The sequence below is a fragment of the Pseudorasbora parva genome, chromosome 11 (genome assembly GCF_024679245.1).
Source record: "Pseudorasbora parva isolate DD20220531a chromosome 11, ASM2467924v1, whole genome shotgun sequence".
Classification (NCBI taxonomy): Eukaryota; Metazoa; Chordata; class Actinopteri; order Cypriniformes; family Gobionidae; genus Pseudorasbora; species Pseudorasbora parva.
In genome coordinates, this window is record NC_090182.1 from 23,945,622 (window position 1) to 23,964,988 (window position 19,367).

A 19,367-nucleotide genomic window follows, 5' to 3' on the forward strand; every position below is an offset into this window, starting at 1 on the left:
TGCACTTTGATCAACGGAACCTCCACCTAGCAGTATCACACAAACACATGTGCCCCGACACACACATTTGAACACCCTCGCCCACATTAAATATAATAATTAAGGGAGAAATCTTTTGATCCACATCTAAATATTGAGGAAGGCAACTCAGCCCCTTTGACATTTTTTCTCTTCCAGGCTATATTTGCTCAGCAATATTTACCTATCATGGCATTTCCGTTGTTTGTCAATTTTCCTTATGAGGCTGCCGTGTCTGTCAGAATGATGCACGGTGCTGACTACACATTTGGCAGGGTAAATGCCTGATATTTGCCTGGGCCAAGCTCATGTGAGAGGAATATGTCTCATATCTGTCATGGTAAGCACACAGGACAAATCGTTATTCTTCATTAGAATCTGATACTCCATTGCTGTATTTGACTTTACCTTCTATTTATATGTCAATCATGTTGATGAAAAACACACAGCTCAATCAAAGGTCAACACATTTATGATAGATGTGACTTATTTAAATTTGGCATAGAATCATATTTGAATAAAAAACTTTTAATTTAAATAAAGTAAATAAAATATATTTGTTTAGCAGACACTTTGACAAAGCATTATAGCCTACATATCAGTCGAGTGGGCCTATTACACTGGAACCGCTTCAAACGACCGCTTCAACTCGTGATTGACCAAATGTCCCCATAAGGATAGTATAACCTGAGATCAATTGCATTGTGGGGACCAAAAGGCTTTTATAGAATAGATAGAATGTACAGTTTGTACGGTATAAAAACCATTACGTCTATGGAGAGTCCCCACAAAGATAGTGAACCAGACGTGTGTATGTGTGTACATTGATCAGGCATAACATTATGACAGTGAAGTGAATAACACTGATTATCTCTTCATCATGGCACCTGTTAGTGGGTGGGATATTTTGTTGATTTTGTTGATATTTTGTTTAAAGTTGATGTGTTAGAAGCAGGAATAATGGGCAAGTGTAAGAATTTGAGCAAGTTTGACAAGGGCCAAATTGTGATGCCTATATACGACTGGGTCAGATCATCTGCAAAAGCTCTTGTGGGGTGTTCCCGGTCTACCGGTCTACAGTGTTCAGTGTCTATCAAAAGTGATCCAAGGAAGGAACAGTGGTTTACCGGCGACAGGGTCATGGGTGGCCAAGGCTCTTTAATGCACATGGGGAGTGAAGACTGGCCAGTGGGGTCCGATCAAACAGACGAGCTACTGTAGCTCAAATTGCTCAAGACGTTAATAATGAAAATGGACCACAGCGCAATGGAAGAAGGTTGCCTGGATGAATCACGTTTTCTTTTACATCACATGGATGACCAGGTGCATGTGCATTGCTGGAAAACATGGCACCAGGATGTACTATGGGAAGGAGGCAAGCCTGCAGAGGGAGTGTGATGTTTTGGGCAATGTTCTTCTGGGAAACCTTGGGTTCTGCCTTCCATGTGGATGTTACTTTGACACGTACCATCTACCTAAGCATTATTGTGGAACATATACACCCTTTCATGAAAATGGTAATCCCTGGTTGCTGTGGCCTCTTTCAGGAGGATAATGCCCTACCACAAAGCAAAAAGGGTTCAGGAATTGTTTGACGATCACAACTCTGAGGTGTTGACTTGGCCTCCAAATTCCCCAGATCTCAATCCAATCAAGCATCTGTGGGATGTGCTGAACAAACAAGTCCACGTTCAGTTTGATTGCGTTCAGTTTTGCTGATGATACTTCCATGAAACTATTTCTTTTTCTTTTTTTCTGCCTGCTTTAACTATGAGTGAAATGTCACTTCATCGTTGTCTATTAGACATTGCCACCTTGTAGAATAAAGGTGAATTGCAATTCGGTCATCAAAGATTTAATTATAGTTGTGCAGAAAAAAATATATACACAACTCAGTCGTTAGCAACTCTATACAATGTTCACAAAAAATACAAGTGAAAACAGGCATTTCCTTGTTATATTGTTTATAATAAATTGGTTGAGAAATATTAAGAAGCTTGATGTCTAACTTAAAAAAATGAAGGTAATGCATGACAGTCCAGGTCACTAAAGACACGAATTATGCGGTTAAGGGTTATCCCAAAATTATGCCAATTTTATGCCTTCATTCTGACAGATTAATTTAAACAAAATTATTCAAGAGTCATGTAATGTACTGTATAAATGGACATCGCTTGTTATGATTCAACAAATGTTATGACAGACTGTACATGCATGTTTTTACAGTTGACACATTGTCAACTGACTACTGATCCTGCCCACTACAGTAACTGAAGGTATAAGCAGTCTGAATGGTCCACTTGAATAAATGACATGCTATGTGTACATTTATTTTATTACACATTTAAGTTTTATTTAAGTTAGACTGACATTTGAAAACAATTTCAAAGGTAATGAATGGAAAAAAAGTGTGAGATATCTCCCTATTCAATAACCTTGTGGGCCTTTGTAAATTTGCCCACTACATAGGCTAATGCCCTGCATCTACGAATGAGTAAACTGACCAAGCACCTGCCGTTACTTGTCTTCTATCTTTTGATGCCTCAATTTTTCAGTGATCTTTTCTCAGTTTCAGTGGAAAGAGTAACGAGAAAAAAGAAAAATTCACAACTTTGAATCTCTGATTGATTGCACATTATGGCAGGGGTAGGGTAAACGTTAGGGAGACTTCACTTAGTTTTTCCATTTTACGTAAAGATGGAAAAGGGGGAGGGGGATCTGTCAAGAGTATTCATTTGATCTGAATGGAACTACAATTTATTCCTGGACAGCCATCCCAGTTCATCATGGAGAGGTATTCCCCAGCCAGCCTTTTGTCTCTGGTTCTGACAGGCCACAACTGCTATTCTAACCCTCAAGAGCGTGCTATATTAAATCAATATATAATATTACCAAGGTCAAAATGCAACCCATGATCAGCTGCATGTTTTCCCAACCCCTAGTGACAGACGCGTACCCATCTATCTCCCTATGACAAAATTCTTTCTGTTTTTCTAGAGGCTTCTTTCACACAGCATGTCCTACTAGAAGACAATGAAGGTTCAGATGATAATATTATTGTAGATGATGATGAAAACTGGTGGAAAGTGGTTTCAGAGGGCAATAATGGTTCATATTTAAGAGAATGGAGTCATGGTGGTTTGCTCTTTAATGGATTGAAATATAAACACAAGAACATGGATATTCAGCCAAGCCTGACATAAAATACAGGTTACAGTCAAACTGAAGGAACTTTTGTCTTAATTCAGACGGCACACAAAAGAAAGACAAAATGAGTGAAAAGGGATGCTTTGAAGTACAAGATTGCCATCTACTGGTAAAAGATAAAATACACAACCAAATCAAACTTAACAGTTTTATTGTGGAAAAGTTACATTGTGACTCAATGTATATTCATTGAGAACAGGCATCTTAAAAAAAACATTTAAAAAATAAAGCTGCTATCTGCAGTTCATATGAAACCATACTGAAAGAAAATGCTGTGCACATTTATGTTAACTGTATAATAATGTTAAACAGGATGTTGAACTGTGGAGATCTCTGCAGTGTAATTGCATTTTTGCATTATATTATGACCACATTGATTCTTCTCCCCTGGATGTAATGTCAGAACAGAAAATAAACACTGTTCTGTTTGAAGAAGACATGATGCTACCTTCATTTCACATAATGATCACTGTACGAATACTGAAAAAGAGAAAGTGTGTATTAGTGTGTATTTTATATATAAATGTATATATGCACGCACACACACACACACACACACACACACACACACACACACACACACACACACACACACACACACACACACACACACACACACACACACACACACACACACACACACACACACACACAAAAAAGGATTATTAGTAACACCACACTGATACTCGTTGGACCTTACTCGATACTCGTTTATCTTAATTCTTAATTCTACGTGGCACTGATTCAACAAGGTGCTGAAAGCATTCTTTAGAAATGTTGCCCCATATTGATAGGATAGCATCTTGCAGTTGATGGAGATTTGTGGCATACACATGCAGGGCATGAAGCTCCCATTCCACCAGATCCCAAACAATGCAGGTTGAGATCTGGTGACTGTGGGGACCATTTTAGTACAGTGAACTCATTGTCATGTTCAAGAAACCAAATTGAAATGATTTGAGCTTTGTGACATGGTGCATTATCCTGCTGGAAGTAGCCATTAGAGAATGGGTACATGGTGGTCATAAAGCGATGGACATGGTCAGAAACAATGCTCAGGTTGGCCGTGTCATTTAAACAATGCCCAATTGGCACTATGGGGCCTAAAGTTTGCCACGAAAACATCCCCCACACCACGACCAGCAGCCTGCACAGTGACAACAAGGCATGATGGATTCATGTTCTCATTCTGTTTACGCCAAATTCTGACTCTACCATCTGAATGTCTCTGCTGTCTTCTGCTGACAGCCCATCCGCCTCAAGGTTGTGTGTGTTGTGGCTACACAAATTATTTGCTGCATACTAGTTATTTCAGTCAAAGTTGCTCTTTTATCAGTTTGAAACAGTCGGCCCATTCTCCTCTGACCTCTAGCATCAACAAGGCATTTTGGATGTTTTTCACACCATTCTTTGTAAACCTTAGAAATGGTTGTGCGTGAAAATCCCAGAAAATGAGCAGATTGTGAAATACTCAGACCGGCCCGTCTGGCACCAACAACCATGCCACGCTCAAAATTCCTTAAATCCCCTCTCTTTCCCATTCTGACATTCAGTTTGGAGTTCAGGAGATTGTTGACCAGGACCACACCCCTAAATGCATTGACGCAACTGCCATGTAATTGGTTGATTAGATAATTGCATTAATGAGAAATTGAACAGGTGTTCCTAATAATCCTTTTATGGTGAGTTTAAATATATAATTGTTATTCAATGTAAAGATTTATGTGTGTTGTATATGAACATTTTTATCAACACAACACAAGATCATTAGTACATTCACAGAACTGACCTTTTTCCAGTAATCATGAGATCGAAGGCTTGGTTAATCTGATCTAAAGTCAGTTTGTGCGTCACAAACTCATCCAACAGAAGCTTCCCACTCATATAATCCTGCACCAACTTGGGCACCGCCTCAACACTCTTCCAACCTGTCAATCAGATAGGAAGGAAATAGAACTTACATACATTTTTGTCTGTGTCTTCCACCTAATAAACTCACATTCCACTAAAAAAACTGTAAAATATAAGAGCACTGTAAAATTATGAGAACTAATTCTCCATATCACATCAAACTGGTACTGCATTTGCAACATACATATCAGAACGCGGCCATGAGAGATATTTTAATTGATCAAGCATGCTTTTACCTCCAAAATAGGAGCCTTTCAGAGTTTTTCCTAGCAGGATATCCTCAGAGACCAGAGTTAGTTCCCCCATCCGGGTCCAGCCCACCATCACACAGACTCCCCCGGCAGGACTGCACGATTCCACAGCAGCCCTCTGATTGTATGATAAGATTTCTTAGTTTATATATGAATGCGAATCAGCAACGTTTTTCTATGACTATGTTGTTTGCGATATGAAATAGAACTATTTGACGATTAAAGTATTCCTATAAATGAAAATATACTGTTTTAAAAACCACATAAATAAAGTTGTAAATGTAAAAGAGAGAATCCACACCACAACTATAACAAAACTTGCACAGAGGAACACAATATCATTTCAAATCACTTTCAAAGTGAATTTTTTGAGACAGGGATATCTGCAGGTCAGAGTAATGGGGTGTCAAAAGTTTCCAAAAGGTACATAATGCTATAACAGAAACTAACCCCCAACCCTACCACACACCCTAAGGGCAGCTTTCGTGACCACATGCCCACTACCTTTCGACATGCCCATTACTCCGAACTGCAGTTACCCACACTTGGGATTTTTTTCCAGCTAATGATTGATAAAAAAATATATATATATAAAAAAAATAAAACCCATTTACAGCCAATCAGATTCCATCCTGCTTTAAAAACCTTGAGTATTTAAAGCGACAGATGACATAAACAAAGTGCTTATCATAAACAAAGATATCATGCATAGATGTGGATGTTAATAATGATAATTATAGTTATTATTGGTGTGAAAAGGTCATAACTAACCATGACGCCCACATTGCCCACACACTCAAGAGCGAAGTCAACTCCACCATTAGTCAGTTCCCTCAGCACTTCCTGAATGGGTTTATTGTGGTCTTTAGGGTTCACAAACTCAGTGGCTCCAAATGTCTTGGCGATCTCAAACTTGTCTGGGTTGATGTCGACGGCGATGACCCTGGTTGCACCGGCAGCCTTGCATCCCATGACCGCTGCCAGTCCCACAGCACCCAAACCAAATACCACACATGTAGAGCCGGATTCTACCTGCGAAAGACAATGCCAAACTATGCTATTTTTATTTTATGTATCATCTTTTTGCCATTATGCCAGTAGAAAAAACACACACATTGCCTGTGTTCACTGCTGCACCATATCCTGTAGATACTCCACAGCCCAGCAGACAGACTCTTTCCAGAGGAGCATCTGGGTGAATCTTGGTGACGTTGTCCTCTGGCACAACAGTATATTCAGAGAAGGTGCTGATACCAATAAACTGATGAACCTGCTGATTCTTACAGGTGATCCTGCTAGTGCCATCTGCAAGAAGACACTGCTGAGTTTGCTCCCTAGGAAATAAAGAGATTCTAAATGTAAGAACTAAAAAATAAAATAAAAAACGCATTAAAAATAAATATAACTAAGTCACAATAACTCACCAGTTTTTGGTGCAGAGGTTTGTCTTTGGACTCAGGCAGCGTTCACATTGTCCACACTGTGGCACGACTAGAGGAATAACTTTATCTCCTGCAGATAAATGATAGAATGGTAGAATACAGTGTTTTAAGTTAGAGCAAATTGTATATGCCTTTTATTTATTTATTGTATCACTATTAATAATACACACCGTTACATTTCTGTACTTATGCATAGACTAATAAAGGATAATAATCACTGTCAGTAACATGTTAAATAATGTATATATCAATAAAGGGTTTTTCAAATTATATTTTTATCAACTTCTGCCAATTAATATGAATTATTATATATATATATATATATATATATATATATATATATATATATATATTACATACAATATAATATATCATATTATATATATATCTTAATTATATAATTATAATTGTTTCCATATATGTCTATACTTGGAAAAATATAATAATTCATTGGCAGAAGTTTACTAGTTAAAGTAAAAAAAGATGGGCGATAGATTATTATTTACCTTTGGACATCTTTGTGACACCTGGACCGACACTCTCGACCACTCCTGCCCCCTCATGCCCCAAGACCACAGGAAAGGGTTGGGGATTCATAGTTTTACCAACCTCGTGCAAGAAAGTCCAGTCTGTGTGACATACTCCAGATGCTACTATCTGCCATAGGTCAATAGAAAGTCACTGGACAGATACACAAATGTTTATGTATGTTGAATGTGTAGTAAAATAAATAGTCTAAAATCATTTAGTTTAGACTGGAGTGAGGTGAAAACAGAACAAAGTTGTTTGTTAGATAGCTGATCATTTTATTACATTGTATATGGCAGAAAATGTGGCTATTTGTTAACTGTTAATGCTATTTCTAATATTGATATGATTATATACCAAAATAATTCAACCTGTTGGAACAAAAGAAACATCAAGATAAGAGATCATACATAATATGAGATATAAACATAAGATAATAAAAAATGATTGTTTCGTTGCATTTAAAAAAAAAAAATGGTGTGTGTGCGTGTGTGTGTGTAGGTCTGTCAGCCACCACCAAAGACCATTTTTGACCCAGGAAAAACCCTGCACATGTGAGATATTTGTTAAATCAAACTGTAGTTAATCAAAAAATGCAAGTACAGGGTTTCTTTTCCTTGTTGTTGCACAATAAAGCTGCACAATAACATTTTCAATTTGTAAATGAAAAATATGTACATATGTAAAATAATTTACTTAAGCAGCATACTAATGCATATCTGTATGATACATATTCCACCTCCTGTTATTCACATTCATTTAAGACATAATGGACTGTGTCTGAGATTAATACCTCATCTAGCATTCTTAGGGAACTTTGAGTTTTGAAATGGGAGTGAGCGCTTTTCACAAAACAAAACTCTGTTAGTGTCAGTTTGGTGTTTGTGTCCACCATAGACCGTAAACAATATGGACACGTCGTCTTCAGTGCCTTCCATTGACGAAAAGTTAAGTGTTATTTGCTTATAGAAGAAAAATATTAATTCCCACAAAGCTGCAATGCCTTTTGATTATTTGATCAAAACTTCTCTCATGGTACACTTACACACCCACATACGAGAGAAGTGCCAATCATATGCATATTCCACATTTTATCATAAGTGTGGGGACATGCATTGGTCTCGGTCTTGACTCGGTCTCGGCCTGTCTTGGTCTTGGTCTTGACTCGGTCTCGGGCCTTCAAAGTCTTGGTCTTGTCTTGGTCTCGGTTTAGGTGGTCTTGACTACAACACTAGTGACCAAGCCTCTCATCAGCAGAAAGAATCAAAAGGCTAGACTAATCTTTGCTGAGGAGCATGTTGTGTGAACAGAGGAGAACTGGTCCAAAGTTCATTTTAGTGATGAATGCAAGTTTAATTTATTTGTGTCTGATGGGAAACATTATGTTCGGCATCAAACTGGGGAAAGATTGAACCCAAAGTAGTCAGTGATTGATGGAGGAGGAAGTGGCATGGTTTTGGGGATGTTTCTGCAGCAGGAGTTGGGCCTATTATACAGCTACATGCAGAACCTCAGAACCTGTTTATCAGAACCTCCTTCGGCAACATGTGGTTCCTTCACTGTGAGCATCTCTCAATAGGCCCACAATGTTTATGCAAGACAATGCCCCCGATCACATTGCAAAACGGGTAAAGCAGTTACTTGAAAGTGAGAACACTGAAAAAATGAAATTGCCAGACCAGAGTCTGATCTAAACCCCATTGAAAGTCTATGTAAAATCATTGGTGACAAAGTTATGGCTAAGAAACCCACTACAGTTACCGAACTGTGGAAGAGTGGACCAAGATGACACCAGAGCAGTGTGAGTATCTAGTGATGTCCTGTGGCCGCAGATGTGCTGAGCTCATTCAAAGCAAGGGCCTCTATACTTCCTACAAATTTTTGACTGCTGTAAGCATCATATTTTAGTTGTAAGGTTTTTTTTGTGCTGCATTGGTTATTGTTCTCTAATTTTGATAACAGTGTTTTTGACATAATAAAGGTTTTTGTTGAAGTACTTTGTTCTTTTGTAAAACATGCTATCAGAACAATGGTATACCCACAGCTAATCGCCCTTCAAACTTCAAGCAATGAATATCAACAATATTTCTGAAAAAAAAATTGAATGTTTCTAAATTGTTCTCTAATTTTGATCTCCACTGTATATATGCTGATTACATGCATTATATATGCTGATAAAATGCAGACATGGCCAGTGAAGTGTGATTGACCTACCTTAATTCGTACTTCATGTGCTTTTGGAGGGGCAACCTCCACTTCCTCAATGGAGAGTGCTTTTCCTGGTTCCCAGGCCACTGCTGCCTTGCACTTGATCACCTTATATACATTTTTATATTATATATATTTTAAGACTAATATATCTATGTCTAAAACAACATGATTCTTTGATGACAACGATCTGAGGATTTTTTCAGTAATGTCCTTACCTTGCCCTCAGTTCCCATGACCACACACTTTTAAATCAATGAATTGTTTCCAAAGTTGTCAATAAACAGCCTCCTAAAAGAACATGAATAAAAATTAGAAAGCTTGTGTTTGTTTTTATAAAAAATGTTTTTACAGAGACGGGAGCTATTCTGGATTGTTACCCTTCAGACTTTATTACCAATGGATTTAAATGATGAAGCGTTATTTAATGTAATGTTACAGTACATTAATGGTATTTGTATTTTCTATGTGTGGGTTTATGTAAAATGTAATTTTTTTATGTGATGTTATAGATATAATGATACTATTTTCATTGATTGTTATTGATGGCGATGTGTCACAATGTGCTCAAGAAATGTTATTGGCCATTTTAGATTTTAAATTGGATCATCTTATAATTGTCTGTTTTTGTCTGATGAAGGTCATGGGACCAAAACATGCTTAAAATGTTTTGTATATTTGAGCAAGTGTGTGGGATTTTCTTTAATATATACTTAATAAATAATCTCAATCTTTTTCCTATGCACCTACCTATCACTTGCAGGTGTGTGAGGTTAATTGTTCATTGATATACAAACCAACAAGGAACAAACAATTTGCCAAAAAAATGTATAAACAAAATGGTTGAGACATTAAATGCATTAACGTATAAAAAATATTAACAGAAAAATCACTTAACACACACATATATATATATATATATATATATATATATACAGTACCTGACAAAAGTCTTGTCGCTTATCTATTTTCTAGAAATATCTGATATTAATTAAAAGTCAGGTTAATTCATTGGTGCTAAAAATAGCTCATATGAAAAGCTGAAACCCTCCCAAATGATGTTTAATGAACTGAAATAAATTATTTTCACAGAAAAAATATTTATCATGTAATCAAGACAGAAAGGTCAAATTTTGGCAAGACAAAAGTTTTGTCGCCTATACAGAAATTGAACAAATTTACTGCAAATACAAAAATATGTCAGCAAATTAAGTTGTGGTGCTGTGAGATCCAAATTTAATATCTTGTATGACTTCCATGAGCTTGAAGGACTGCATCCATGCGGTTTGGCAAGGATTCATACTATTTATTGATGAAGTCATCAGGAATAGCTAAGAAAGCAGTCTTGCATGCCTCCCAGAGTTCATCAATATTCTTTGGTTTCGTCTTCCATGCGTCCTCTTTCATCCTACCCCACATATGCTCAATGATGTTTATGTCTGGTGACTGGGCTGGCCAATCCTGGAGCATCTTGATCTTCTTCGCCTGAGGAACTTTGATGTAGAGATGGAAGTATGCGATGGACCACCGTCCTGCTGCAGAATTTGGCCTCTTTTATGGTTGGGAATATAAGAGGTAGCTAAGATTTCTTGGTATTTTAGACTATTGATGTTGCCTTCCAACCTGCAGATCTCTCGCACACCCCCATACTGGATGTAACCCCAGACCATGATTTTTCCGCCACCAAACTTCACTGTTTTCCGGGTGAATCTCGGATCCATTCTGGCTCCAGTAGGTCTCCTGCAATATTTGCGGCGACTGTGGTGTAATTCAACAGAAGATTCATCTGAAAAATCCACCTTCTGCCACTTTTCCTGCGTCCATCCTTTTAGCAGGCTGTGGGCCTTGGCAAATGCCACACGGTTTTTCAATTGTCTTTTGTTTAGTGCTGGCTTCTGGGCACTGATTCGACCATGGAGGCCATTTCGAGACAGAATCCGACAAACTGTTCTGGTTGACACAGGGACTTCAGGTGACCAGGTCTCGTGGAGCTCTGCTGCAGTGGAAAATGAGCTGGCCTTGGATTTTCGAGCCAACAAACGGTCCTCTCGAGCAGTTGTCTTGCGGGGTCTGCCTGACCTGGGCTTGTCAAAAACGTCTCCAGTCTCTTCAAATCTTTTTTTTTTTTAATCCTCTGTACTTGACGCTGAGAAACATTGAAGGTGTCTGCCACATCAGCAGTGGATCTGGTCTTCAGCCTCTTGATAATCAAAACTTTAGTCTCAGGGTGAATCTTAGGCATGTTTGCAGAGGTCTAGTTGCAGTTGATGTAAAGGTCTAGCGTACTGGGGTTCTTTTTATACACACCTGAGACCTAATTGATCCATTATTAGTCACAGGTGAAGCTCATATGACATGGTGACAACACTTATGTCTTTGCAAAAATTGACTCAATGGGCTTTACCAAGCTGTGAATATTAGAATACTTTTTGAAAGTTTAGTTTTTCACTGAAACATTATCACAAAAGCTGGTGGGATTAAAATGAGCCATTTCTTGTAAAAAAAAATCTTGATTAGAAATATATTTCAGCGGCACTTTAGGTCAATTTGTACACAAGCGACAAGACTTTTGTCAGGGACTGTATATATATATATATATATATATATATATATATATATATATATATATATATATAGGATCATAATCTTTAAACGTACTGTCATGATTTACCTTTATAAACCATCCATTAAAGCCTATATATTTAACTAATATTTATACTTGCGCACACAGAAGAGGTTGCATATATGGTGGCATATGTGTTTCTCCCCCTTGTGTGGTGTAGCAATAAGGAAGTTTGCAAGTGCACTATATCATGTCATATGCAATCGTTTTTTTACATTACAAACCATGCAATGCTTTTCATAGCAGAATGCTGTTTGAATAAGTTTAGAAAGACATATACATTTATTCACTTCACCTTATCTTAAAAATCAGAAATATGTTTAGAATTAATTTCACATTGAAGAGGATTGTGATAGTGTTTTGAGTAGTTTACGTGTAAACACATTTAATAAAGCAGATGACAGCATGCACAGATCTACAGCATATGTTTGCAGTCTATTAATAACTTACATTCAGAGCTGTTTTTGTCAGGGCTTGGGAGAGGATCTGCTGGTACTGGTGTACTTTGTACTAGTGCACAGCTGCTATATTGCTGCTAAATGTGTTACTGGATGATTGACCAATCCAGCAGCTGAACAAACTGCTGGCTGCATGTGATTGGATAGCCATTAGATAACTATGGGTCAACCTTCCTCTTCTTAACAAAAGCAAATACGTTTGCAAGCAAAACTTATGGACATGTGGAATATAAACAAGAACTAACAAATATCCAACACATTTAGCCTAAAAATTGTAAAAGCATACAGACGGGAGGGATACTTACTTATGCTTTACATTGCACAATGTAAATGAATATTAAATGAAGTAAACAAGGCGCAAAAATAGTGCAAGCATGCCATCTACTGCTAACAGAGAGAAGATACAACCACATCAAATTCAACAGACTTGGCTTTATTTTGTGGAACAGTTTCTATTCATAACAGATGTGTTCCTAGAATTTTCCTTGAGAATATAAACAAAAATAACAATGCTCTCTTCATTGAATATATGACTTTTCCTTTCCTATAGCTTTATTATCATTGCACCTATGCTATAGTTGCTGCATACAGGAAATGAAAAGGGACCTTTGGATTAGCAGATACAGGAGATAATCATTGTCTGATGTTTGCCATGTTTACAACGGCAGTTAACTGTCAAGATAACGGCAAAACTTATGACATTGAATCAGCCTTTCGTACGGTGCATGGTTTTTAGAGACGTAGAACAGGAACCCAACAAAAGCATTGATATTGTGTGTTCTGAATGTTTAAAGGATACTGGGAATCCCCTGCATTTCACATCTCAATCACTGTTCGAATACTGAGAAAGAGAGAAAGATTTAAAATTACATAAGTTTTAAAATATATATATTTTTTGCATTTCATGCGTAGACATGTAGGCACAATATGGAAGATATTTAGAATTAAGGTCCCGTTCTTTTCGCAATTCCATCTTTCAAACTTTAGTTTAGTGTGTAATGTTGCTGTTAGAGCAAAAATAATACCTGTAAAATTATAAAGCTCAAAATTCAATGCCAAGCGAGATATTTTATTTAACAGAAGTTCCCTTTCAAAGCCTACAGCGAACGGCCGGTTTGGACTACAGCAGGAAGTGCAGGGATGTAATGACGTCACTAGAACCATTTGTTGACTAACCCTCTACCCACAAGAACACGCAAAAAAGGGGGCGTGGTCTTTTTGCTCTCCCATGTGGAGAAGCTTGCGCATTCAGCGAATCTCCCCATTATGGTAAGAGGCGGGACCTTTCCGGGCAAAGTGCGCTAAGCTGCTGTCCAATTACAACACGGGAAGCGCTGGCCCAATCAGAATTCGTTACGTTCTTCTGAAGGAGGGACTTCATAGAACAAGGAAATCATCAGGCTGTTTTTAGGACAGAGGAAACAGCGCTGTACAGATAAGTAAATTGTGTGAAAAATACTGTTTTTTTTACACTCGAAACATGAACTCATGTTATATTCCACACTGTAAACATAATCAAAGCTTCGAAATTACACGAAGAATGGGACCTTTAAAATGTGTTCTTCCATTATCGCAAATGTTTACGTTTAAATCCAGAGAACTCAGCTATTTTAACCAGTGTAGTGGTCAATGTCATTGCATCGCCTATCAATTTGCGTAACCCCCATTTCCAAACCATGAAACCATGCAAACGCCAAATATACTTTATATATCAAATGTTTTATTAGACTGGTGAGCAATTGTTTGGATACTTTTATGAACAAAAAAAATCGTTGTTATATAGCTCAACACGGTTAGTTAGTCTTGTTTGGATCTCGTTTTGTTGATTTACCGCGAGTATAACATGTTTGTCCAGTACCATGCATGCCTACAAAACAATGCTATTTTGTAAAGTGGTTAACATAGCCACTGTGGCAAGCAGTGAGGCGAGGGACTGTGAGAGTAGGACAGTGGTGAGTGATAAGGAGCGCCAGCTGCGCACCACACCTGTCTCGTCTCATGGCGGAGTGACAGGAGTATAAAAGGAGGAGCGAAGACAGTGGAAAATGAGAGAGGACCAGGCCCGGATTTATGTTATGTTTTGTTAACGTTTTGTGAAGTGTGTGTGCGGGCAGTCCTCCATGAGGGGCTGCCCACGTTACTTTTGTTTTGTTTATCGTTATTTGATTAAAAGTTGTTGAATGTTCACCGGTTCCCGCCCCTCCCATCTACATACCCCGTTACAGCCACATAAATAATACAGCATTTTCTCCATCATATAATATATTTTAAAATGAGTTGCATCCATTTAGCAAAACAAGTCATTCAGCATTTATTAATATGATATTCTAACATCGATCTAGCTTACAGCAGTGTGCAAGTGTCTCATAGCAGCCACTGAGCGAACATTACAGTATATAGCTAAATAAGATAAGCAGTGCTGTCTGGTGCTTTTCATCACAAAACAAATTCATGATTGTGTTCTTTAAATGCAAATAAAACTGACCTTTTTCCAGTGCTCATGAGATCAAAGGCCTGGTTAATCTGATCTAGAGTCAGTCTGTGCGTCACAAACTCATCGAGCAGAAGCTTCCCACTCATATAATCTTGAACCAATCTGGGCACCGCCTCAACACTCTTCCAACCTGTCAATCAGAAGGGTAATTACTTTATAATTATTCATTTTTCACCTTTACCATCCAAACAGATCACACTAACACAGGAAAAGTTGCAATGGAGCAATCTTGGCAATTACCTCCAAAATAAGTGCCTTTCAGAGTTCTTCCTAACAGGATATCCAGGGGGGACAGAGAAAGTTCCTCCACTTCAATCCAACCTACGATCACACAAATCCCCCCTGCAGGACTGCATGCTTCCACAGCAGCCCTCTGATCAGAATAAACTGTATTAGTTCAATTAACCACAGGGCACATACAGTAAATTATATTCATCTACAATCAACTTGACTTGCTTATAAAAACAACATTGAAGTTAGTACATCTCTGAAAAATAAACAGCTCTACTAATAAACTTCTAGTTATTGGTTACTGGTACTAACCATGACGTCCACATTGCCCACACACTCAAGAGCGAAGTCAACTCCACCATTAGTCAGTTCCCTCAGCACTTCCTGAATGGGTTTATTGTGGTCTTTAGGGTTCACAAACTCAGTGGCTCCAAATGTCTTGGCGATTTCAAACTTGTCTGGGTTGATGTCGACGGCGATGACCCTGGTTGCACCGGCAGCCTTGCATCCCATGACCGCTGCCAGTCCCACAGCACCCAAACCAAATACCACACATGTAGAGCCGGATTCTACCTGCGAAAGACAATGCCAAACTATGCTATTTTTATTTTATGTATCATCTTTTTGCCATTATGCCAGTAGAAAACACACACACATTGCCTGTGTTCACTGCTGCACCATATCCTGTAGATACTCCACAGCCCAGCAGACAGACTCTTTCCAGAGGAGCATCTGGGTGAATCTTGGTGACGTTGTCCTCTGGCACAACAGTATATTCAGAGAAGGTGCTGATACCAATAAACTGATGAACCTGCTGATTCTTACAGGTGATCCTGCTAGTGCCATCTGCAAGAACACCCTGTTGAGTTTTCTCCCTAGGAGGCAGAGAAAAATGTCCATGAATGTCAAACAGATTCAAAAGCAAATGTTAATACAACAAAAAGGACAACAGTCCCAGACAACAGGTTTTTTTGTATTTTATTCTAACCAGTTTTTGGTGCAGAGGTTTGTCTTCGGACTCAGGCAGCGTTCACATTGTCCACACTGTGGCAGGAACAGAGGAATAACTTTATCTCCTGTAGAAAGAGGTATGATAATGTTTACACCTTTGCTTTACACTCTTCTAAACTCAAGAGTCAAAAATGAAGTGATTAGAGTTTTTCTCAGTCACTTCAGTGCATTTCTCAGATCACAAAGCTACTTGTTCAACCTCCACATCATATAGTCACTTGTGCACATCATAAAAGCAATTCCTCATTATTTTGAACAAATTCTAAATGCTTCAGTACATTCATGCAATTGATTGTGTACAGTTGCCTGCGGTTTCCTACATTATCATGTTTATCATGTTGATCATGATATTAAACTGGTTCTCTGTTGAATAGTCTTATCCCTCAAAACATCTATTCATCTATTCGAATTTCACCAATGAAGGTGAATGTAAAGAATTAGATCAACCAGTTCTCAGTTGCTCAGCGTTACATCTCATGAAGCGTCATTTGGTAAGCATAGACAGAGCACAACACAGAATTACAAATTCTGACAATGGAAACAAACAGGGTCAACAGCAGGAAAGAAGATGTAAGGATGTGTGGTATAAAGGCAAAACATTGGACGAGGTTGAAGAGGTCAAGATTGTAGACATGTTTCTGATGAAATAAGGGCCACTACTGTTGATCATGCTCTCAATCATGACCTTATTGCCGAAGTGAGTCGAAAGGTACAGCCGAATGTTGCAACAGGTAATCCATTGTGTGGAGCCGCTGTACGAATGGTTTTGAGAAATGCACTTACTGGTTTGCAAATCTCAAGGATGATTCAAGAAATTAACCAAAGTGATTGAGAAAAACTACAAGATGATGTAACTGAGAAATGAGAAATCAATTCCCATTCATAAGCTTTTCATCTCTTTAGAAGTAACTATGATTAAGTGTTTGCAGTTCATATTTTTGATTTACCTTTAGACACCTTTGTAACTCCTGGACCAACACCCTCCACCGTTCCAGCTCCCTCATGTCCCAGGATTAAAGGAAAAGGCCGTGGCTTCATTTTAGCAACATCATACAGGTAAGCCCAATCTGAGTGGCACACGCCAGATGCTGCTATCTGACAATGATTGATGAAGTCATTGTTCAGTGAAATAAATTAATACTTGGTCTCTTAAAAGCACAAGAAAAAACTAAGCATATAGTTGATAGCGAGAATAGTGGTTACCTCTTATTCTCAGTAGGGCTGTAACGATATGCGATATGAAATCGCAATACGCAGGTCCACGAATCTGTATCGCGATGTGAGAAGGCAGAATCGCGACACACCCCTTCCAACTCCCAGAATTATCCTTCCTGTCCAGGTCCAACTTTTAAGTCAGCAGTATGGCAACATTTCAGCTACCCGGTGGAGAACAAGGATGGCAATCGTGTAGTTGACAAGACCCACACAATTTGCCGTAAGTGTTTCAAGAAGCTTCCCCAACCGGCTGGCAACGTGGTGTGAGCGTGGCGTTTCTGTTGCGTGTCATCCGCGGGGCGGCTGCGTGGCGTTTTCTCTTTCTTTGCACACTAGAAGCGTGTCTGACACGGCGCTTCTGTTGGTATTGATGTACAGGAGGCCCTATACTTCATGTTAAATATATATTGCCTATTGGTACCGCAAAGAAAACGTCGGCAGTAGCCTATTGACCATACAGATATATGGTATTGACGGCAAAATAGGCTACAGAATACTGTACAGAATAAAACTGTTTTGTCCCCCCCATATCGAGGTTTGTATCGTACCGTGGGTCAAAAATCGTGATACGAACCGAATCGTGGGTTTGGTGTATCGTTACAGCCCTAATTCTCAGGCGTTATAAGTTGTTTTTTAAGTTTGTGCAAGGCTACATGTATATTATTTTTAGGCTAACATAAAGAATATAATAAACCTACCTTAATTCGTACTTCATGTGCTTTTGGAGGGGCAACCTCCACTTCCTCAATGGAGAGTGCTTTTCCTGGTTCCCAGGCCACTGCTGCCTTGCACTTGATCAACTTAGGATTATAGAGGATAGTATTGATTAAAATAAATGACAGACAGGGCATAATGTTACAAAAGATTTCTATTTCAAATAAATGCCGTTCTTTTAAAAAATGTATTCCTCAAAGAATCAAAAAAAAAAAAAAAAAACTGACAATAAATGTTTCTTGAGCACTAAATCGGAATTATTTCTGAAGCATAATGCAACATTTTAATAATATCCCACACTACTGTTTTTACTGTGTTTCTGTCTGTTTTAATAAATCCAGCCTTGGTTGAGCATTAGATAACAGTTACTCAAACATTATTTTTATATCCTCTTATATCCTTACCTTACCCTCAGTTTCCATGGCAACCACACACTTTCTATGAAGTGAATCTTTCCACTGTGGGCTTGCAGAAACATAACAATTATATCAATTAAAATGCTGAAACAAAAGCATACATATTCTGCTGATGATTATGCAAAAGTTATTCCTGTCGAGAATTATTCACTGTCTAGTACTCTACTGTGCTAATTTCTATTAAACTACTTTATATTTCTGCATATAAAAATACAACTTTTTAACATTTAAAAAGACAGGAGATGCATGTTACAAATATCTACACTTAACTCACTCAATAGGGACTCAAGAGAGCGGTGTTGTTGTCAGAACTTGCCACTTTTTTCTGCTTTGCAATGATATTTAGAATTTGGGATGCTGGCCAAACATGTATGATTGGCTTACCATCTTTCTTCTGCGCAATGGTTGCGGAATCAAAACAAGTTGGAACGTGCATCTCCATCTTGTGGAGCTGTTTGGAAACTACATTCATTTCATTTTTCACCCTTACTTCCAAAACATTTCTTTCTTCTCTGGAACACAAAATGATAAGCAGAATGAGCCTAATTCTCGACCTTCACTTTCTACATATGAAAAATGCCAACGACAGTACCCTAAAAGGTATGTACCTCCCCACAACTCCCAATAGGGCGGGCCAATG

At 38.2% G+C, this 19,367-nt stretch overlaps 2 protein-coding genes across 3 annotated transcripts; both read right to left on the reverse strand.

The window, feature by feature from the left end:
• Positions 1-3,359: 3,359 nt before the first annotated feature.
• Positions 3,360-12,718, reverse strand: LOC137092912 (alcohol dehydrogenase class-3-like). The gene is made up of 10 exons (XM_067457452.1): positions 12,639-12,718; positions 9,784-9,856; positions 9,572-9,673; positions 7,336-7,486; positions 6,812-6,899; positions 6,502-6,721; positions 6,159-6,419; positions 5,373-5,505; positions 5,015-5,153; positions 3,360-3,705 (listed from the first exon to the last, which is right to left on the reverse strand). Exons 2-10 carry the CDS (start codon positions 9,799-9,801, stop codon positions 3,681-3,683), a joined length of 1,137 nt encoding a protein of 378 aa, XP_067313553.1. The 5' UTR covers positions 9,802-9,856; positions 12,639-12,718; the 3' UTR covers positions 3,360-3,680.
• Positions 12,719-13,063: 345 nt separating this feature from the next.
• On the reverse strand, positions 13,064-19,284 carry LOC137092913 (alcohol dehydrogenase class-3-like). 2 transcript variants are annotated; one of them, XM_067457454.1, is made up of 10 exons: positions 19,112-19,284; positions 18,716-18,776; positions 18,296-18,397; positions 17,330-17,477; positions 16,360-16,447; positions 16,027-16,246; positions 15,684-15,944; positions 15,381-15,513; positions 15,132-15,270; positions 13,064-13,487 (listed from the first exon to the last, which is right to left on the reverse strand). In XM_067457454.1, exons 2-10 carry the CDS (start codon positions 18,731-18,733, stop codon positions 13,463-13,465), a joined length of 1,134 nt encoding a protein of 377 aa, XP_067313555.1. In that variant the 5' UTR covers positions 18,734-18,776; positions 19,112-19,284; the 3' UTR covers positions 13,064-13,462. The 2 variants fall into 2 exon arrangements, with proteins under 2 accessions (XP_067313555.1, XP_067313554.1); XM_067457453.1 differs by having other exon boundaries at positions 19,002-19,283.
• Positions 19,285-19,367: the final 83 nt, after the last annotated feature.